The sequence below is a fragment of the Ursus americanus genome, chromosome 3 (assembly GCF_024610735.1).
Source record: "Ursus americanus isolate L20-20 chromosome 3, mUrsAme1.1.p, whole genome shotgun sequence".
NCBI classification, from domain to species: domain Eukaryota; kingdom Metazoa; phylum Chordata; class Mammalia; order Carnivora; family Ursidae; genus Ursus; species Ursus americanus.
The window spans coordinates 17,495,609-17,510,883 of record NC_142129.1 but is presented as its reverse complement, the minus strand read 5'-3'; the positions used below and the strand labels follow the sequence as shown (position 1 = coordinate 17,510,883).

Sequence of the window (15,275 nt, the reverse complement as noted above, 5' to 3'; positions counted from 1 at the left end):
AAAAATTTTGCTGTTTACAATAAGGGACCTATCTGCCTTATTATTGCCTTAATTTTTTTATTACTGAAAAGGTTGGACTTTTTTTTTGATGAAGGGCTGTATTTTTTTCCCCTCATGTAAAAATGCGTTTTGCCATTTTATCTATTTGAATCTTTATGATACTCATACCTAATGGAGAGCTTAATATATATTATAAGTATTTACTTTTTCTTACATTTGTTATAAAAGCTTTTATCCTCAGTTCCATTATTTTCTGTTAAATTTTTATTTAATTTAGAGTTTATATTTGTTATTACGTTGAATCTGTGGATCTTCTTTGTTTTTTTATTTTTTTGATTGCTTCAGTCCTGGTAAGTTTTTTATCTTCCTGTGGTTCAGATAGATTAACTACAGTTTTTCAAAGTTACTTCAAGTAATTTGCTATTAATAATAGTTGAAATACTAAACTTAACTGTTATGTATTAATAAATATACTTAGGCTGACTTCAAGGTTAGTTCTATAACGATGTCATCAGCACTCTCAATTATATTCCAGTATATTTTCTTGCCTTGGGGTACCAGCAACTGCTTGTAACTGAGCATCTGTTTTATATCTGTGTTCATCCATTTTGCTTGAGTTACTAATGGATCTTAGTTTCCGTTTAGGAAACCTAAGGTCACCTTTTATCTTAAAATTTATAGCACACAGAAAATGATGTGGGCATTTTCTTGTTTCATTGTCGCTCTTCAGGTGATTTATCAGTTGTGTGCGTGCTCTGACACATCCGGTCCTACGATGAGGTACTTGAGAACCAGCCAGGATTTCTTATTTTCTCAGTTGCAGCATTTACCTTTTTCTAACAAAGGTAGGACATTATTTTCCCGTACTGTTATAACTAATTTGTAAAGTCCATGTTGAGTGATTTTATTGATAGAACATTCCGGGGTAGCCGTTACAGTATGTGTGGAATTCTGCTCTCATTTTGTTACTTTGCTTCTTTGTTACTTTGGTTTGCTTTTGTAATTTGTTCTTGAGAAGCCTAATATTCTAGCTGCTGGCATAAAATTATTTAAAAACAGCTTGTCAGGGCTTTGATCCTTGTACTACCAAATAAAATTTTTGGACTATGTTGAAGAGATAAGCAAATATTTATATAAGATGATTCTGGAAATTTAGATTTTTTAAGTGAAGGTTTTTAAATTAAAATCTCTTGTTTTGATTTTGTTTCTTGTGTATATATTGAAACCAATTCAGGTCTCGACATGAGAAATGGAAAACTAAGTACAGTGGAAAATATAGCTGAGTTTATTGACCTGACCAACTCAATCCCAGGCTACCTATGTTTTATAGGATTCTACTTTATATAGTTTTCTTTTTGATCATTTTGTAACAATTTTCTGAATTCATATTATATCCAGACAGTTGCAATCTATGGAGTTTTTTTGAAGATTATTTTGTATCATCTTTATGTTTTGGAAACGTAAGCTCACAGATTTCATAATAAATTTGTGTTACTAGTAATTTTCAGCTTCTAATCTACTTTTTAGAGTGATGGTGTGAGAGGCCCTTGGGAATTATCTAATGGCAAAAAATTTTTCACTTCATTTTCATAATAAACATGTCTTAATTTTTAGTCTTTAGATTTTGTTTGTATAACAAGCTTTTTAAGAAACCCTCCTTCCTACCTAATTAGGAAGCAAAGTTAATGTCTTACCTATTACTGTATTTGTCTTTCAAAAATCAGTCTAGTTTTACCTGTTGGCAGTAGAGCTGGTGGCAGTAGTAGTAGTAGTATTTGGTATATTTTGTGTTTATACTGTTAGAATTTTAGGACTTCAGATTAGGCGTATTAAGAATATTGGATTCAAAAACTTCTATCAGTGATTCCCAATCCTAATTGTAGGTTTCATTTTTATTTTTGTTTCTGGAAAGGTTTTAGTATGCACATAGTAGGGCGGGGCTCGGTCCTTCTTGACAGCTGCTTTCTTTGTGGCTGTCCGGATATTACTAAGTTCCTCTCATCTTCTTGGTGTTGGTGTGTGTCCCCACCGTTTTCTTGATGAACTTGAGAGCCCCTTGCCCTTGGAGACCTTGAGCAGCTCCACAAGCACACTGCTCTTATGGGGTGAAGCCACACACCTCCCGGATCATGTCCCACATGACCTTGGTGTGCTTGGTGAGGCGCCCATGGTGGCTGTGCCTCAGCTCTCTCATGTTCTTGGTCACCTGGTGGCCCTTGTTGAGGCCCACAGCCATAGGGTCGCACAGGGCTATGGCTGTAGCTCTTGAGTGGCTGCTGTGGTGTAAAGACCAACCCTAATTGTTAAATCACGTGTCCTTTATTGTCTTAAGAGATATCATAAAATTATGCATTAAGTATTTGTTTTAGGAAATGAAAGTCAAACTGTATGTTAGGATTTTTTTTACAAGTTATTTGAGAACTAATTATTTTTTAAGTATGAAGTTCCATATTAATGTCAAAATAGGACAGACTTACAATTCTGTAGATCTGTGTAAAATTATTCTGGTAATGGAAACTTGATTCTCTTTTGTTCTTCATTTGCTTTGGCTGATCTTTTATAGACATATACTTATTTATTTTTTTCTCTCTTAGCATCTATTTTTGCTTTTTTAATTTTCTTAGAGTGATAAATTATTATGATGCCAGGTTTCACAAGTTATTTACTGTGTTACGTGGGAAGATATCTAATGAGTTATGGAATTTAAGGTCTGTTACGATCCTGTGTTATTACTCTGTGAAACTAAATTTCCGTATGTAACTTACAGAGTATGAAATGTCTATGCTAAACCAGATGTCATGGCTAATGAAGACTGCCTCAATAGAACTAAGGGTAACTTCTCTGAATCGTCAACGGTCACATACCCAGAGGCTCCTACACCTCTTACTGGATGACATGCCCGTGAAACCGTACTCAGGTCAGCGTGCGTGTGTTGGCATTTGTTTTAGTGTGCTGCTGACTGGTCTGTGTGAATGCAAGCATGACAGTCTTGTGCTTATTAGCATGTGATTGTAGGCCAAACAAGTTCTTTCTGTCTTTTGACTTTTTTTCCTTAAAACACAAAATTTTTAAATCATCTCATAATTGCCGTTTTATTATTGCTTGAAGCATCCACATTCTGCTATATTCATATCCACAAATATTCAGTGGGGTGTGTCACACTGAGCCAGCACGACCCACGATATTTTAATGTGTTTTATACATGCAAATTAAACATAAGCATTTCTAATCATCTCATTGGCATGATTGGGTCCTGCCTCTTTGGGAGTTCTGATTATCCTCTTTACAATTGTGAAGTGGATCTCCTAGGGACGGAAAGAATTAGATGAATGTTGTTGGTAAGTTCTCATTATCTTTGCATTTCAATTATCCATTTGCAGAGGGCTCTTTGACCTAGCAACAATGACCTAGAAAAAGAAATACCTTATGTTTGTTATTTCCAAATAAATTTTGCAAGTACATTGTTCTTTTCCTGATCTGTTATTATTGATGCTCTCACAGATGGTGAAGGAGGAATAGAAGATGAAAATAGGTCTGTCTCTGGGTTCCTTCACTTTGACACTGCTACAAAAGGTAAAGCCCTTTGAATCTGTAATGACTTTATAGGTATATATTAAATTGCTTAAAATTTCAAGAGGTAATTATTACGCCTGTATCTGCAAATTCTGAACTGGTATAAGAAAAGCTTTAGAAAGGATTATTTGCCATTCAGAAATAATTTTTTTTATAACTAGGATGAATGAATGGAAAAAATGTTTTTGTAAATGGATGTATTAGAAATAAAGTCAAATTTAGGTTTCAAACTCAGTCCTCTGTTGCTGGACTTGCGTGAACATAGCACTGCCTTTGGGAGTGAGCAGAGTACAGTGGTTTGCCCTTCTCCTCACTGTCCCAAGTAAAATTGAACTACTTTTTATTTTTTCTAGTACGTCGAAAAATTCTAAGTATTCTTGACTCAATTGACTTCAGTCAGGAGATCCCTGAACCTTTGCAGTTGGACTTCTTTGATCGGGCCCAGATCGAACAAGTTATTGCTAACTGTGAGCACAAGAATTTACGGGGACAGACAGTCTGCAACGTCAAGGTGAAGATTGTTTTAAAGTGTGTGCCGTATCAAGTGCTTCTGACTTTGAGTCATCGGACAGAAATAGAGCCATACAGTTGTTGTTTTCTGATAAGGATATTGATTTATTGGGCTGTGGTTTTCATTTTTCAAACAGCTGGGAAATGAAACTGAATAGGCCACACTAACTTTACCTCTTTAAAAGTTCCCCATCACCTTCCTGAGAGCAATCATGCTGCCCAGCTATGGAATGGTTTTAGCTGTTTAACTCTCTACCAGGTAAATGGTAATGGCCTCACTAGTAGGAAGAAGATATCCAAGGGCATTTGCACCAGCTGACCTGCTACAGAGGCGCTTTGGTACCACTTAGTAATGTGATGGATACCTAAAGTTTTTGACTTGAAACTAGACAGTGCCACTCGAAAATTATATGTAAACGTATCCAAAACTTTTCCTCTAGGGCAGTTTATAGTAATTGCCAGAAGTATTGTTCTGTCGGTGTCTGCAATGGTCTGATTTTTCTCTTTTCTCAATTATGTAGCTTCTTCATAGGGTTCTTGTAGCTGAAGTAAATGCCCTTCAGGGTATGGCAGCGATCGGACAGAGACCTCTACTGATGGAGGTAAGGCCCATTGAGTGTATGTTAGTTTGAACCTTTTTTAACTACTTAACTGCCAATTCGAAAACAAAACGGTGAATTGACTTGTAGCTGATTAATTAGCAAACTACTTAAGATTAAACGTTAATGAAATCTTTCATTTTGACTTTAAAAGTAAACTAAACTGAAGTTAATGTCTGGGTGCCAGAAGAAGTAGCATCTTTTTCTGCTATGCTAGTTAAGGATTTGCAACCTGTCCATATTGTGTATTTGACTTCCCTTGCTCTCTGTCAGTGAGGAAAGAGGGGGTCATTTGTCATCACAGGTGGGGACTAATAGGCAAGGTGGGAAGAACCACATGCGCAGAAACACAGCTGGCTAGGCCAAAGCAAAAGGCAAAGAAATAAAAGGCCAGGGAGACATGCGCTTGACCTTGAGTTTTAGGCAACTCTAGTGCTCTAGAGTAAGTGTAAGTAGACAATACAAAGAGAAGATGGGGTTAAAAAGCTCATTTCTACCCATCACCTCCGCTTATTGGCATGCATGTGGAAGGTTTCCAAAGTATACTATAAATGTATTCAGATGAATGGATAGAGTTAAAAACAGAACTCTCTTGGGACTCTAGGCTGGCTCAGCCAGAGGAGCCTGTGACTCTTGATCTCAGGGTCGTGAGTTCGAGCCCCACATTGGGTGTAGAGATTACTAAAAAAGATAAATAAACATTTATTTATTTATAAAAGATTTTATTTATTTGAGAGAGAGAGCACCCTCGCACATGAGTGGGGGGAGGGGCAGAGGGAGAGGGCAAAGGGGAAGCAGACTCGCCTCTGATCGGGGAGCCCGGCCTGGGGCCTGATCCCAGGACCCTAATAAGATCATGACCTGAGCCGAAGTCAGATGTTTAACCAGCTGAGCCATCCAGGTACCCCAATAAATAAACTTAAAAAAAAATAGGACTCTTAATAAAAGATATTGTTTGCCCATGTGTTAACCTTGTGATTCAATTTCTGTGGCTTTAGGAAATCAGCACTATTCTTCAGTATGTGGTAGGAAGAAACAAATTGCTGCAGTGTCTTCATGCAAAACGGCATGTATTAGAGTCATGGAGGCAGCTGGTAGAAATTATACTGACAGCTTGTCCCCAGGACCTCATTCAGGCAGAGGACCGACAACTGATTATTCGTGATATTTTACAAGATGTGCATGATAAGGTGACATACTTCCTAAATTGCTTCCTAAGTTTCCTTACTTCCTAATTACTTCCTATATTGCTGAACAAATATTTGTATACCACTTAAGCACAGTTTCCACCATCCTTCCCCCCCCCTTTTATATTAGGAATAAATAGAGTTGTGCACTGCCGGTGTTAAGACTTTCCTTGAGAAAGGCTTCTGTACAGTAGTGGTTCTCAGTCAGAGTGTGTATCAGAATCATCTAGGGAGCTTTTTACAAATACACAGGGATAGATCCCACCCTGGACATACTGGATGGGACACTTTGGTGCTGAGACCATTTGTGTGAATTACATTAAAAACCTCTCTAAGGTTAATTTTGATAGGCATTCTTTCTGGTTAAGAACACGTGTTACCAGCATCACGTTTAAATTTCTTTCTGTATATTAGCTTTTGTTTTCTTTGAACAGTGTCATTCCATTCTTACATTCTTATGGTGGTTGAAAAGCTGAGTGCATATAAAAGCTAGCTGATAGTGCAGTCCTCACTCTGATTTGTCTTTCCGATTTAAGATACTGGATGATGAAGCAGCACAGGAGTTAATGCCGGTGGTAGCAGGTGCTGTGTTCACCCTGACTGCTCACCTAAGCCAAGCCGTTCGCACAGAACAGAAGCAGCCATTAGTCTTGGGACCCGGAGAGACCCATTATGCTTTTATGCTTGATAGTTCTTTCACCTCCCCGCCTCCAGCAGAGAACCCAGGGGTGGGTTTTGCTTCTATTGGAGATTCTTCGCTTCACATCATATTGAAGAAGCTCTTGGACTTCATTTTGAAGACAGGTTTTTTCATCTAAATTTCTTAAAAATTATACCTTTTGTATTTGTTTTAACTTTAATTTGAAAAAAGACTTTTACTATATATCTCCCTAGGTGGCGGATTCCAGCGAGTGAGGACACACCTGTATGGCTCTCTGTTGTATTACTTACAGATCGCCCAGAGACCAGATGAACCAGACACATTAGAAGCAGGTAGAACTAGATGGATTTCTCTTCTTTTCTGTTTTAGAGATTGGTTATTTTAAATTTAAAAAATCTCTTTTCCATCTTTTGGCTAAGCAAAGCTGTAATAAATGAGTCTATATGGAATCGTTAAAGCGTCTACTCTAAAGTCAAGGAAGAATGTTTAATTTTCTAAAATTAAGAAGGCAGTACATGGGGGCGCCTGGGTAGCGCAGTCGTTAAAGCGTCTGCCTTCGGCTCAGGGCGTGATCCCGGCGTACCGGGATCGAGTCCCACATCAGGCTCCTCCGCTGGGAGCCTGCTTCTTCCTCTCCCACTCCCCTGCTGTGTTCCCTCTCTCACTGACTGTCTCTCTGTCACATAAATAAATAAAATCTTTAAAAAAAAAAAAAAAAAAAAAAAAAAAAAAAAAAAAAAAAAAAAAAAAAAAAGAAGGCAGTACATGAGTGCTATAAAAACACTCAGATGCCACTTTAGCTTACATATATTTTTAACTCCCTCTGTTGTCTCTGGTCCCACTGAACAATATGCCATACTTAGTGTGTCCGTGTGTTTCTTCTCTTTGCAGTACATCACAGTGCATATCTAGTTGTATCTTTTCTTTCTTCTTTTTTTTTTAAGATTTTTTATTCATTTATTTGACAGAGCACAAACAGAGGGAGCAAGAGTGGTAGAAGGAGGCTCCTTGCTGAGAAGAGGGCCTGACTTGGGGCTCCATCCCAGGACCCTGGGATCATAACCTGAGCCGAAGGCAGATGCTTAACTGACTGAGCCACACAGGCGCCCCTAGTTGAATCTTCTATCAAATGATTGTTGTTCCATAATATGGAAACGTTTATTTCCCCACTTGTATTATTCATAGGCACTTCTGTTGTTTCTAATTTTTTACTGTCACAGAAGTGCTGCTTCAAATATTCTTTTATATGCCTGTGAATTTTTCAAGAAAAATCCTTCATGGTGAAATTTCCACGTGAAAGGGTACGCACATTTTTATTTTAGTAGGTTCTGCCAAATGGCGTTATACCGGTTTGAAGTCTCATCAATAGTGTACATGTGTCTTTTTGTACTAATGTGAGGTTTTTCTTGGATAAATCCCAAGAAGTAGAATTTCTTGGTCTAAGGTAATACCTATTTAAAATATTGATAAAATGTTGATAAATCCCACTTTCTAAAATATAATTAGCATTTTTAATTAAGAGTAATAACCTGGACTCTTTGGTTTCTGGATATGAAAAATGTTTTTAACTATTCAGCAGTTGAGTATATAATACTCTACTCCAGAGTTATTCTGCTATTTAAGAACTTATTATAAGCACCTTTTGATAATGGACTCCTGGTACCCTTCTGAGTACCTTTATAAGTATTTGCTATTTTGTACACAGATTTTTAAAAACCACTGTAAGACCCAAGTTATCTCATATTACTCTTTACTGGCTATATATTTTTACATATCTTTCTTAGAAGGTAATAATAGCCAAATGATGTATTTATAGAAATGCCCAAGCCACTTAAAAAATGCACAAAAATATTTTTAAAGTCATTAAATAATAGTTCAGAGAAGCTTTTTAAAGAAATAGGAGCTTTTATAAAGAGAGATAGTAATGGGGATTCCACTCCCTGCTCCCCCAACCTACCTCCCCCATTTTTCTCTTGTCTAAAATTTTTGTGACATTCTATTTAGTAGAATTACGGCAAAATCACCACATAACCACTAGGTGGTGCACCACAGCATGCTCTTTATACCCCATCATTCCTTAAGATGTGATAAAGTAGTGTGACCACAAAAGAAAATTCTCCTTTATTTTTTAATTTTCAAATGATCTATTTTTAGAGTAATTTCATCCCTTAATTAGTTTATTTTGACTTAGTTTGCTTATTTTGACTTTTTTTTTTTTTTAATTTTATTTATTTATTTGACAGAGAGAGAGAGCCAGCCAGCCAGAGAGGGAACACAAGCAGAGGTAGTGGGAGAGGAAGAAGCAGGCTCCCAGCAGAGCAGGGAGCCCGATGTGGGGCTCAATCCCAGGACTCCGGGATCACGCCCTGAGCCAAAGGCAGACACTTAACGACTGAGCTACCCAGGCGCCCCTATTTTGACTTATTTTAAATAGCAAAGTACTTTATTCCCTAGATACTAGTGTTTTTAAGTTTCAAATTAGACGTATTAAATTCAGGGGCACCCGAATGGCTCAGTCGGTTGAGCTTCCAACTCTTGATCTCAGCTCAGGTCTTGATCTCAGGGTCTTCATTTCAAGCCCCACTTCCATGCTCAGCGTGGAGCCTACTTTAAAAAAAAAAAAAAGAAATATTAGATTCAATAAATGTTTATTGAGGACCTATGTGTATATGTATATTTGATACTGTACCTACTTTCTATTTTGTTTTAAAACAGAAACTGAATTTTTAATGTCTATATACTTACTTCCCCTACCACTTTTACTTTATTTATTTATTTATTTATTTATTTATTTATTTATTTATTGTTTAAAGAGTTTATTTACTTATTTTAGAGAGAGAGTGCGCACACGCAAGCAGGAGGAGGGGCAGAGGAAGAGGGAGAGAGAATCTCATGCAGACTTCTCACTGAGCACAGAGCCCCACACGGGGCTTGATCTCAAGACCCTGAGATCATGACCTGAGCTAAAACCCAGGAGTTGGACGCTTAACCAACTGAGCCACTCAGGCGCCCCTACTTTATTTATTTGTTTGTTTACACTATTATAAAAGTTTATTTAACAAAGAAGTTCAGTATGAAAATGCACATGACCTCATTTTTATATTGTAGTTAAACAGGTACTATGGAGAGGGGACATGTGAAAGTAGTTGATTTTTTTCTCATGAACACACCCATTGTTTATACCTGTTCCAAGGCTTCTAACATCATGATACTATTGCCTCATATTACCACCATTCCAGTATTAATCTGTTGCCCATGAGTTGCCATTTCCGCACATTCATCTATCACAAGATTCATAAACAGATTGAACCCCGGCAATATTCCTTAGACATGTTGGCCACCATTTAATTTCAATAATTTCTTGTCCATAAATTTTTTCGACTCGAGAGGGTGAGCTTTGCTCATGGCATCTACTCGGCGAGCTCAGAGATGCCTCCAAACGGAATTCACCCCTAATTTACTTTTAACATAACTATATATACTGGATACTGGGCAGTTATTTTCCCTGTTTTTTATAAAAGGATTCTGAATTACAGAGACTAAACGACTTGCTTGTTTGCGACAGATCTGAGAATAGAATTCAGTTTTCTCAGTTTGTAATAGAATGTTGCTTTTCCTGACCAAAGCATCTCACATCTTCATCTTTTTTGTTGTTGTCTTTTTGCAATTCGTAATTTTTTCCTTTTAATTTGATAGATAATACCTACCAGCAAAGTATTTGTAGCTCATGTTATAAAGGACTAATTTCTAATATGTAAAGAACACCTACAAATCAATAACCCAGTAGAAAAGTGGACATAGGATATGAACATACAGTTTAGGGAAAAGGAAATTCAGATGGCTCTTAAGCATACAGTTAGCTTTCTGAAAATCCCTGTAGGTAGATTCCATTGCCTCGAGCTTTCAGTGCAGATCTGGGGAGGAACAAAAGCATATGTTCTTTGAGTAAATTCTTTGGAAGAATTCTTATTCTTATATGTCTTTTCAGTTAAGAACAGTGTAGTTAAAATCTGACATAGCTTTTGCGAATGTAATCCTTAGGGGTTAGTTGACAGGAGGTGACATCATGAATATCTCTCTTTGTCTGTATTCTTTTTATCTTTTATTTTCTTTTCTACCAGTGACCATTAGGAGAAAGTATGGATAATTTGACCAGAGCCTAAGTGTTAAAATACGAAGCACCGTTGTTATATTCTTAATTTCTTTTTTGGTTTGTTTCTTAAGCTCTAATATTATAAAAGTACTTCACATTTAAAGACAAATTGATAATTACAAAGATACACATTTTTCAGCACATTTTTTCATCTGGTTAATATTTTTAATAGAAGTTTATTTGCAAAGCCAATTTATAAAGTTATGCTAACATTTCGGAGCAGAGAGTGTAGTACATCTTTCTTAGTTTTATGTCCATGAGATTAGCCCTGTTTGAATTGTAATCTCAGTAAAATGGATTATATTGCTTTTAAAACAGATTCATTAATAACTTCATTTTCTAGGAGCTTATCATTCAACTTTAATTTATTGCTGGTTGATATAGCTGTTTGGAAGATGTTAGCTCAATTACTTAATTTTAAAATTGTTTGATTTGTTGCAATCTTAAACACTTTTATTATAAGTTTTTCTCATATGTTCTGTTTCTTTTATTTATTTATTTATTTATTTTTAAAGATTTGTTTATTTATTTGAGAGAGAAAGAGCTCATGCGTGTGTGCTCACGAGTGAGTGGGAGACGGCAGAGGGAGAGAATCTTCAAGCGGACTCCCCACTGAGTGTAGAGCCCAACACGAGGCGTGATCTCACAACCCATGAGATCATGACCTGAGTCAAAACCAGCTGAGCCAGCCAGGTGCCCCGTGTTCTAATTGTTTTAAGTTGGCTTTTCTTTTCCCTTAATTTTGACAAGTTAATCATACAGTTTTATACTTTATTTATAAGTAAGCATTAGAAATTGTCATAAGAATAAGGAATTTTCTGCTCTGCTCATAATTCTTTTGGGCTCTTATGACTTTTGAGCAAGAATATTCTTGCTCTTTGTGAAACCATAATATCAATTCATCTTTTTTAAAAAGGAGGTTAGAAAAGACAATCTATTGCCATTATTAAATTTGTGAGAATCCTTTTGTGAGATTTTCAGTTTGTACGGTCTAGGCATTAGTATGATCTGGCATTATAGTATAAGTACATCTATAAGTCATAAAGTAGTGGGACTAAAAGGATTTTATAGAGCATCTTGCCTGCTGTTGACTATTCTTTTGGGTCTGATTCCAGTAAGTGGCTTAAAAACACTAGCTATAGCTCTATGTGTGTGTATGTAGTTACGTGTAGGCTCTTTTCTTGCTGTGAATTTAGATGTACATTTCTCATCACTTCTTCTAGAACCTGAGAACGTGGGGCGCCTGTGTGGCTCAGTCGGGTAAGGAACCGACTCTTGATTTTGGCTCAGGTCATGATCTCAAGGTCGTGAGATGGAGCCCCGTGTTGTACTCCAAGCTGGGTGGGGAGCCTGCTTAAGATTCTGTCCCTCTCCCTCTGCCCCCCAACTTGCGCACACACACATGCACTCTCTCTAAAAAAAAAAAAAAAAAAAAAAAAAAAAAAAAAAAAAAGACAAGAGAAAAGAACCAGAGAACCTTAGAGTTAATAATCAGGCATTTAAAAAAAATTTTTAGCTTTTATTTTTTTGCTTCAAAATACATAGTAGGGGCGCCTGGGTGGCACAGCGGTTAAGCGTCTGCCTTCGGCTCAGGGTGTGATCCCGGCGTTCTGGGATCGAGCCCCACATCAGGCTCCTCCGCTATGAGCCTGCTTCTTCCTCTCCCACTCCCCCTGCTTGTGTTCCCTCTCTCACTGGCTGTCTCTATCTCTGTCAAATAAATAAATAAAATCTTTAAAAAAAAAATACATAGTAAATGTAGGAAATTTAGAACATACTAATAAACAAAAGGAAGAAGTCATCACACATTTTACCCTGCTAAGAACTACCACAACATTTTGGTTACAGCCAGCCATCATTTTAATATTTATTTATAATCTCCCTTTTCTCTCCACTCAGTATTTTATGAACTTTTTTCTTCATTAAGTATGTTTTTAATAGCTCTGTACATTTTGTCACTTATGGAATACCATAATTTATTTAGCCTACCCATTTTTGGACATTTAGATTATTTCCAGTTTTTCACAATACAAATAAAAATCAGTAATCATTTGGTGGTTGGTTATTTTCACTTATTCTAAGAAGCAGAAAATATTAATTGGGTTCTTATTTTCATAAGGATTATATTCTAGTAGAAATGACAATATATGTATTTATAAAACAGAAAATGTTAAATTGGATGGTATAGACCAGATGCCAGCAAACTTTTTCTGTAAAGGGCCAGATAGTAAGTATTTTAGGCTTTGCAAGCCATATGCTCTCTGTTGCAAGTACTCAACCCTGCCATTATAGTGCGAAAGCAGCCAGAGACTGCAAATGTAGGACCGTGGGTATGTTGCATTAAATCTTTATAAAAACAGGTCAGATTTTGCCCTCAGCCTTTAGTTTTCAAACCCCAAGTATAAATTATAAGAAGTAAGAGAAAAAAAGAGATCAAGACTTTCACTGGATTTTGCGGGTAAAAATGTATTTACACAGGAGTAAATGGAGGAGGGCTTTTCAGGCAAGGCCCAAACTGGGAGGGAGTAAAGACTAAGGAGGATGTCCTGGGTATACGCAAGGGAGAAGGCTGATGGCAAATAAAGTCAAGTAGAGAGGGTAGGACCATATTATTAATGACCTTGAAAATGAAATTGCAGTGTTAGAGGTAATTGGCTTAAGCAGTTGATAGCCATTTTAAATTATTGGGAAAAGTGATATGAAGTTGGTATTTAGAAAGTTTGTATGGCAGTGATTTCTAAGGTACGTTGAAAGAAGGGACGGTTTGGAGTATTAAAAAACAACTTGGTGGTTTCTAATGAACTAATTTATCCTCCAAAAATGGAAATTTAAATGAAAGTTCTAATTAAAATTATTGCAGACTTAGAATTTTCTTATTTCTAGATGGTGCTGTGCATAAATAGTATGTGGAACTTGGTGATCTTATTCACAGTTTGAAAATGAAAATCAAGTTATTTCTTTGATACCTCTCCTGGTTTTCTGCAAATCACTGCTTTCAGTTTTCACTGTGAAGCCCAGGGGTTCTTGCAGAGATCTCAGGGTCATGTGGAAGGGTCTGTGGAGTAATGTTCCAGCAGCCCTCTACCCTCATTTCAGCTGTGTTTGAAATACATAATTTGTGGCTAAAATAAACTATAAAATGGTGGCTTTCAGACTTTTACTCAAAACCTGTATTCAAACAGAATTTTGTGGCAACCCTATGTGTAAAATAGAAAAAATGCAGTAACTCCGCAGACTGGATTTTTGAACACCCATCCTGAGGGCTTCTGGTGGCATCCCTGGGGCAAGTGTCTGAACCTTCTTTAAGCTGTTAGTCCATCAGTAATACTGGTGCTACTGTGCTAGCCAGTGTGCTAAGTACTGGGAGACTAGTGGTAGACAAAACAGAATCCCACTGTAACACAACCTGAGGTCCTGGTAAATAGGTACTATGCAGAAAATACAATAGTACTGTGTTCTGTGTGTGTGTGTACGTGTAGGGAGTGTCAGATGTAGTTGGGAAGTGATATTAGAGGCTGGAATGAAGAAGAGGAGGCAGCCATGCTAAGACCCAGGGAAAACCATGAGAGATCAAAGTACAAAGATCCTGAGACCAAAGTGGTAAATTTCGTACAGAAAGGCTCGTGTGGTGGCAGCTAGTGGGAGAGGCAAAGAGCGGAAGATGAGGCTGAGAAGTAGATGGGACCATATGACTTAAGGAGGTGACATATTGAGAAATGTAAAAACCGTCCCCTCCTTTGACACTATTTGAGATTAAAAATAACTGAAAATTCATAGTAGTGGTAAAAATATTTAGCGAAAAAATATTAATACTGAAAGTTTGCCTGATGTAAACTTTATAATGGAGTGTAGGCCACAATGTGGGTTAACTTTTATTTTTCATGATTAAGCTTGCTTCATTTTTTTTTTTTTTACATTTTTTTTTAAAGATTTTATTTATTTATTTGACAGAGATAGAGACAGCCAGCGAGAGAGGGAACACAAGCAGAGGGAGTGGGAGAGGAAGAAGCAGGCTCATAGCGGAGGAGCCTGATGTGGGGCTCGATCCCATAACGCCCGGATCACGCCCTGAGCCGAAGGCAGACGCTTAACTACTGTGCTACCCAGGCGCCCCAAGCTTGCTTCATTTTTACTCTCCATTCTGATCAATTCATCTTGAGAGCTTTTCCCTAATTTTAAAGGATAACTGCTATGTAGTAAAAAAGTCATAAGATTGGTTTCAAATATAGGTCATGGCTTTATGTAATATATTTTTAAAACTTTTCTAGGTTTACATGAATCTCGTGTTAAATGTATGATCATATCTTTAGTTATCGTTGTATATTTAAATTGCCATCATACAGGGTATACTTTTTGTTTTAATAAGTACGTCAGTTAAAAATATAAAAGAATAAAATTATCTGATTTTTTGGGAAGCAGATATTTGTCTACATTGTATCTGATTTTTTTAGCTACATTTCTCATAGATCTCAATAAAGGATTGGTTAGCAGAATAAACACAAGATATTGGTTCTCTTGTAGTCTTATAATTCATCTTGATTTCTTTGAGAATAGCTAGTTTATCCTTTTCCTAATACCATTGTTATCTTAGT

General features: G+C 36.8%; 1 protein-coding gene and 2 pseudogenes across 2 annotated transcripts in view; 1 reads left to right on the top strand and 2 right to left on the bottom strand.

Moving 5' to 3' along the window:
• Positions 1-15,275, top strand: part of NUP205 (nucleoporin 205) — a 95,065-nt gene that overhangs the window by 58,097 nt on the left and 21,693 nt on the right. For both annotated transcript variants that reach the window (XM_045792582.2, XM_045792583.2), the window contains exons 23-30: positions 731-845; positions 2,768-2,917; positions 3,502-3,573; positions 3,927-4,084; positions 4,605-4,685; positions 5,681-5,872; positions 6,406-6,673; positions 6,764-6,862. In XM_045792582.2, the coding sequence (XP_045648538.1) occupies positions 731-845; positions 2,768-2,917; positions 3,502-3,573; positions 3,927-4,084; positions 4,605-4,685; positions 5,681-5,872; positions 6,406-6,673; positions 6,764-6,862 (1,135 nt within the window). The remainder of the gene's footprint in view (positions 1-730; positions 846-2,767; positions 2,918-3,501; positions 3,574-3,926; positions 4,085-4,604; positions 4,686-5,680; positions 5,873-6,405; positions 6,674-6,763; positions 6,863-15,275) is intronic.
• Positions 1,858-2,248, bottom strand: LOC123789490 (large ribosomal subunit protein eL36 pseudogene; annotated as a pseudogene).
• On the bottom strand, positions 9,708-9,935 carry LOC123788920 (small nuclear ribonucleoprotein G pseudogene; annotated as a pseudogene).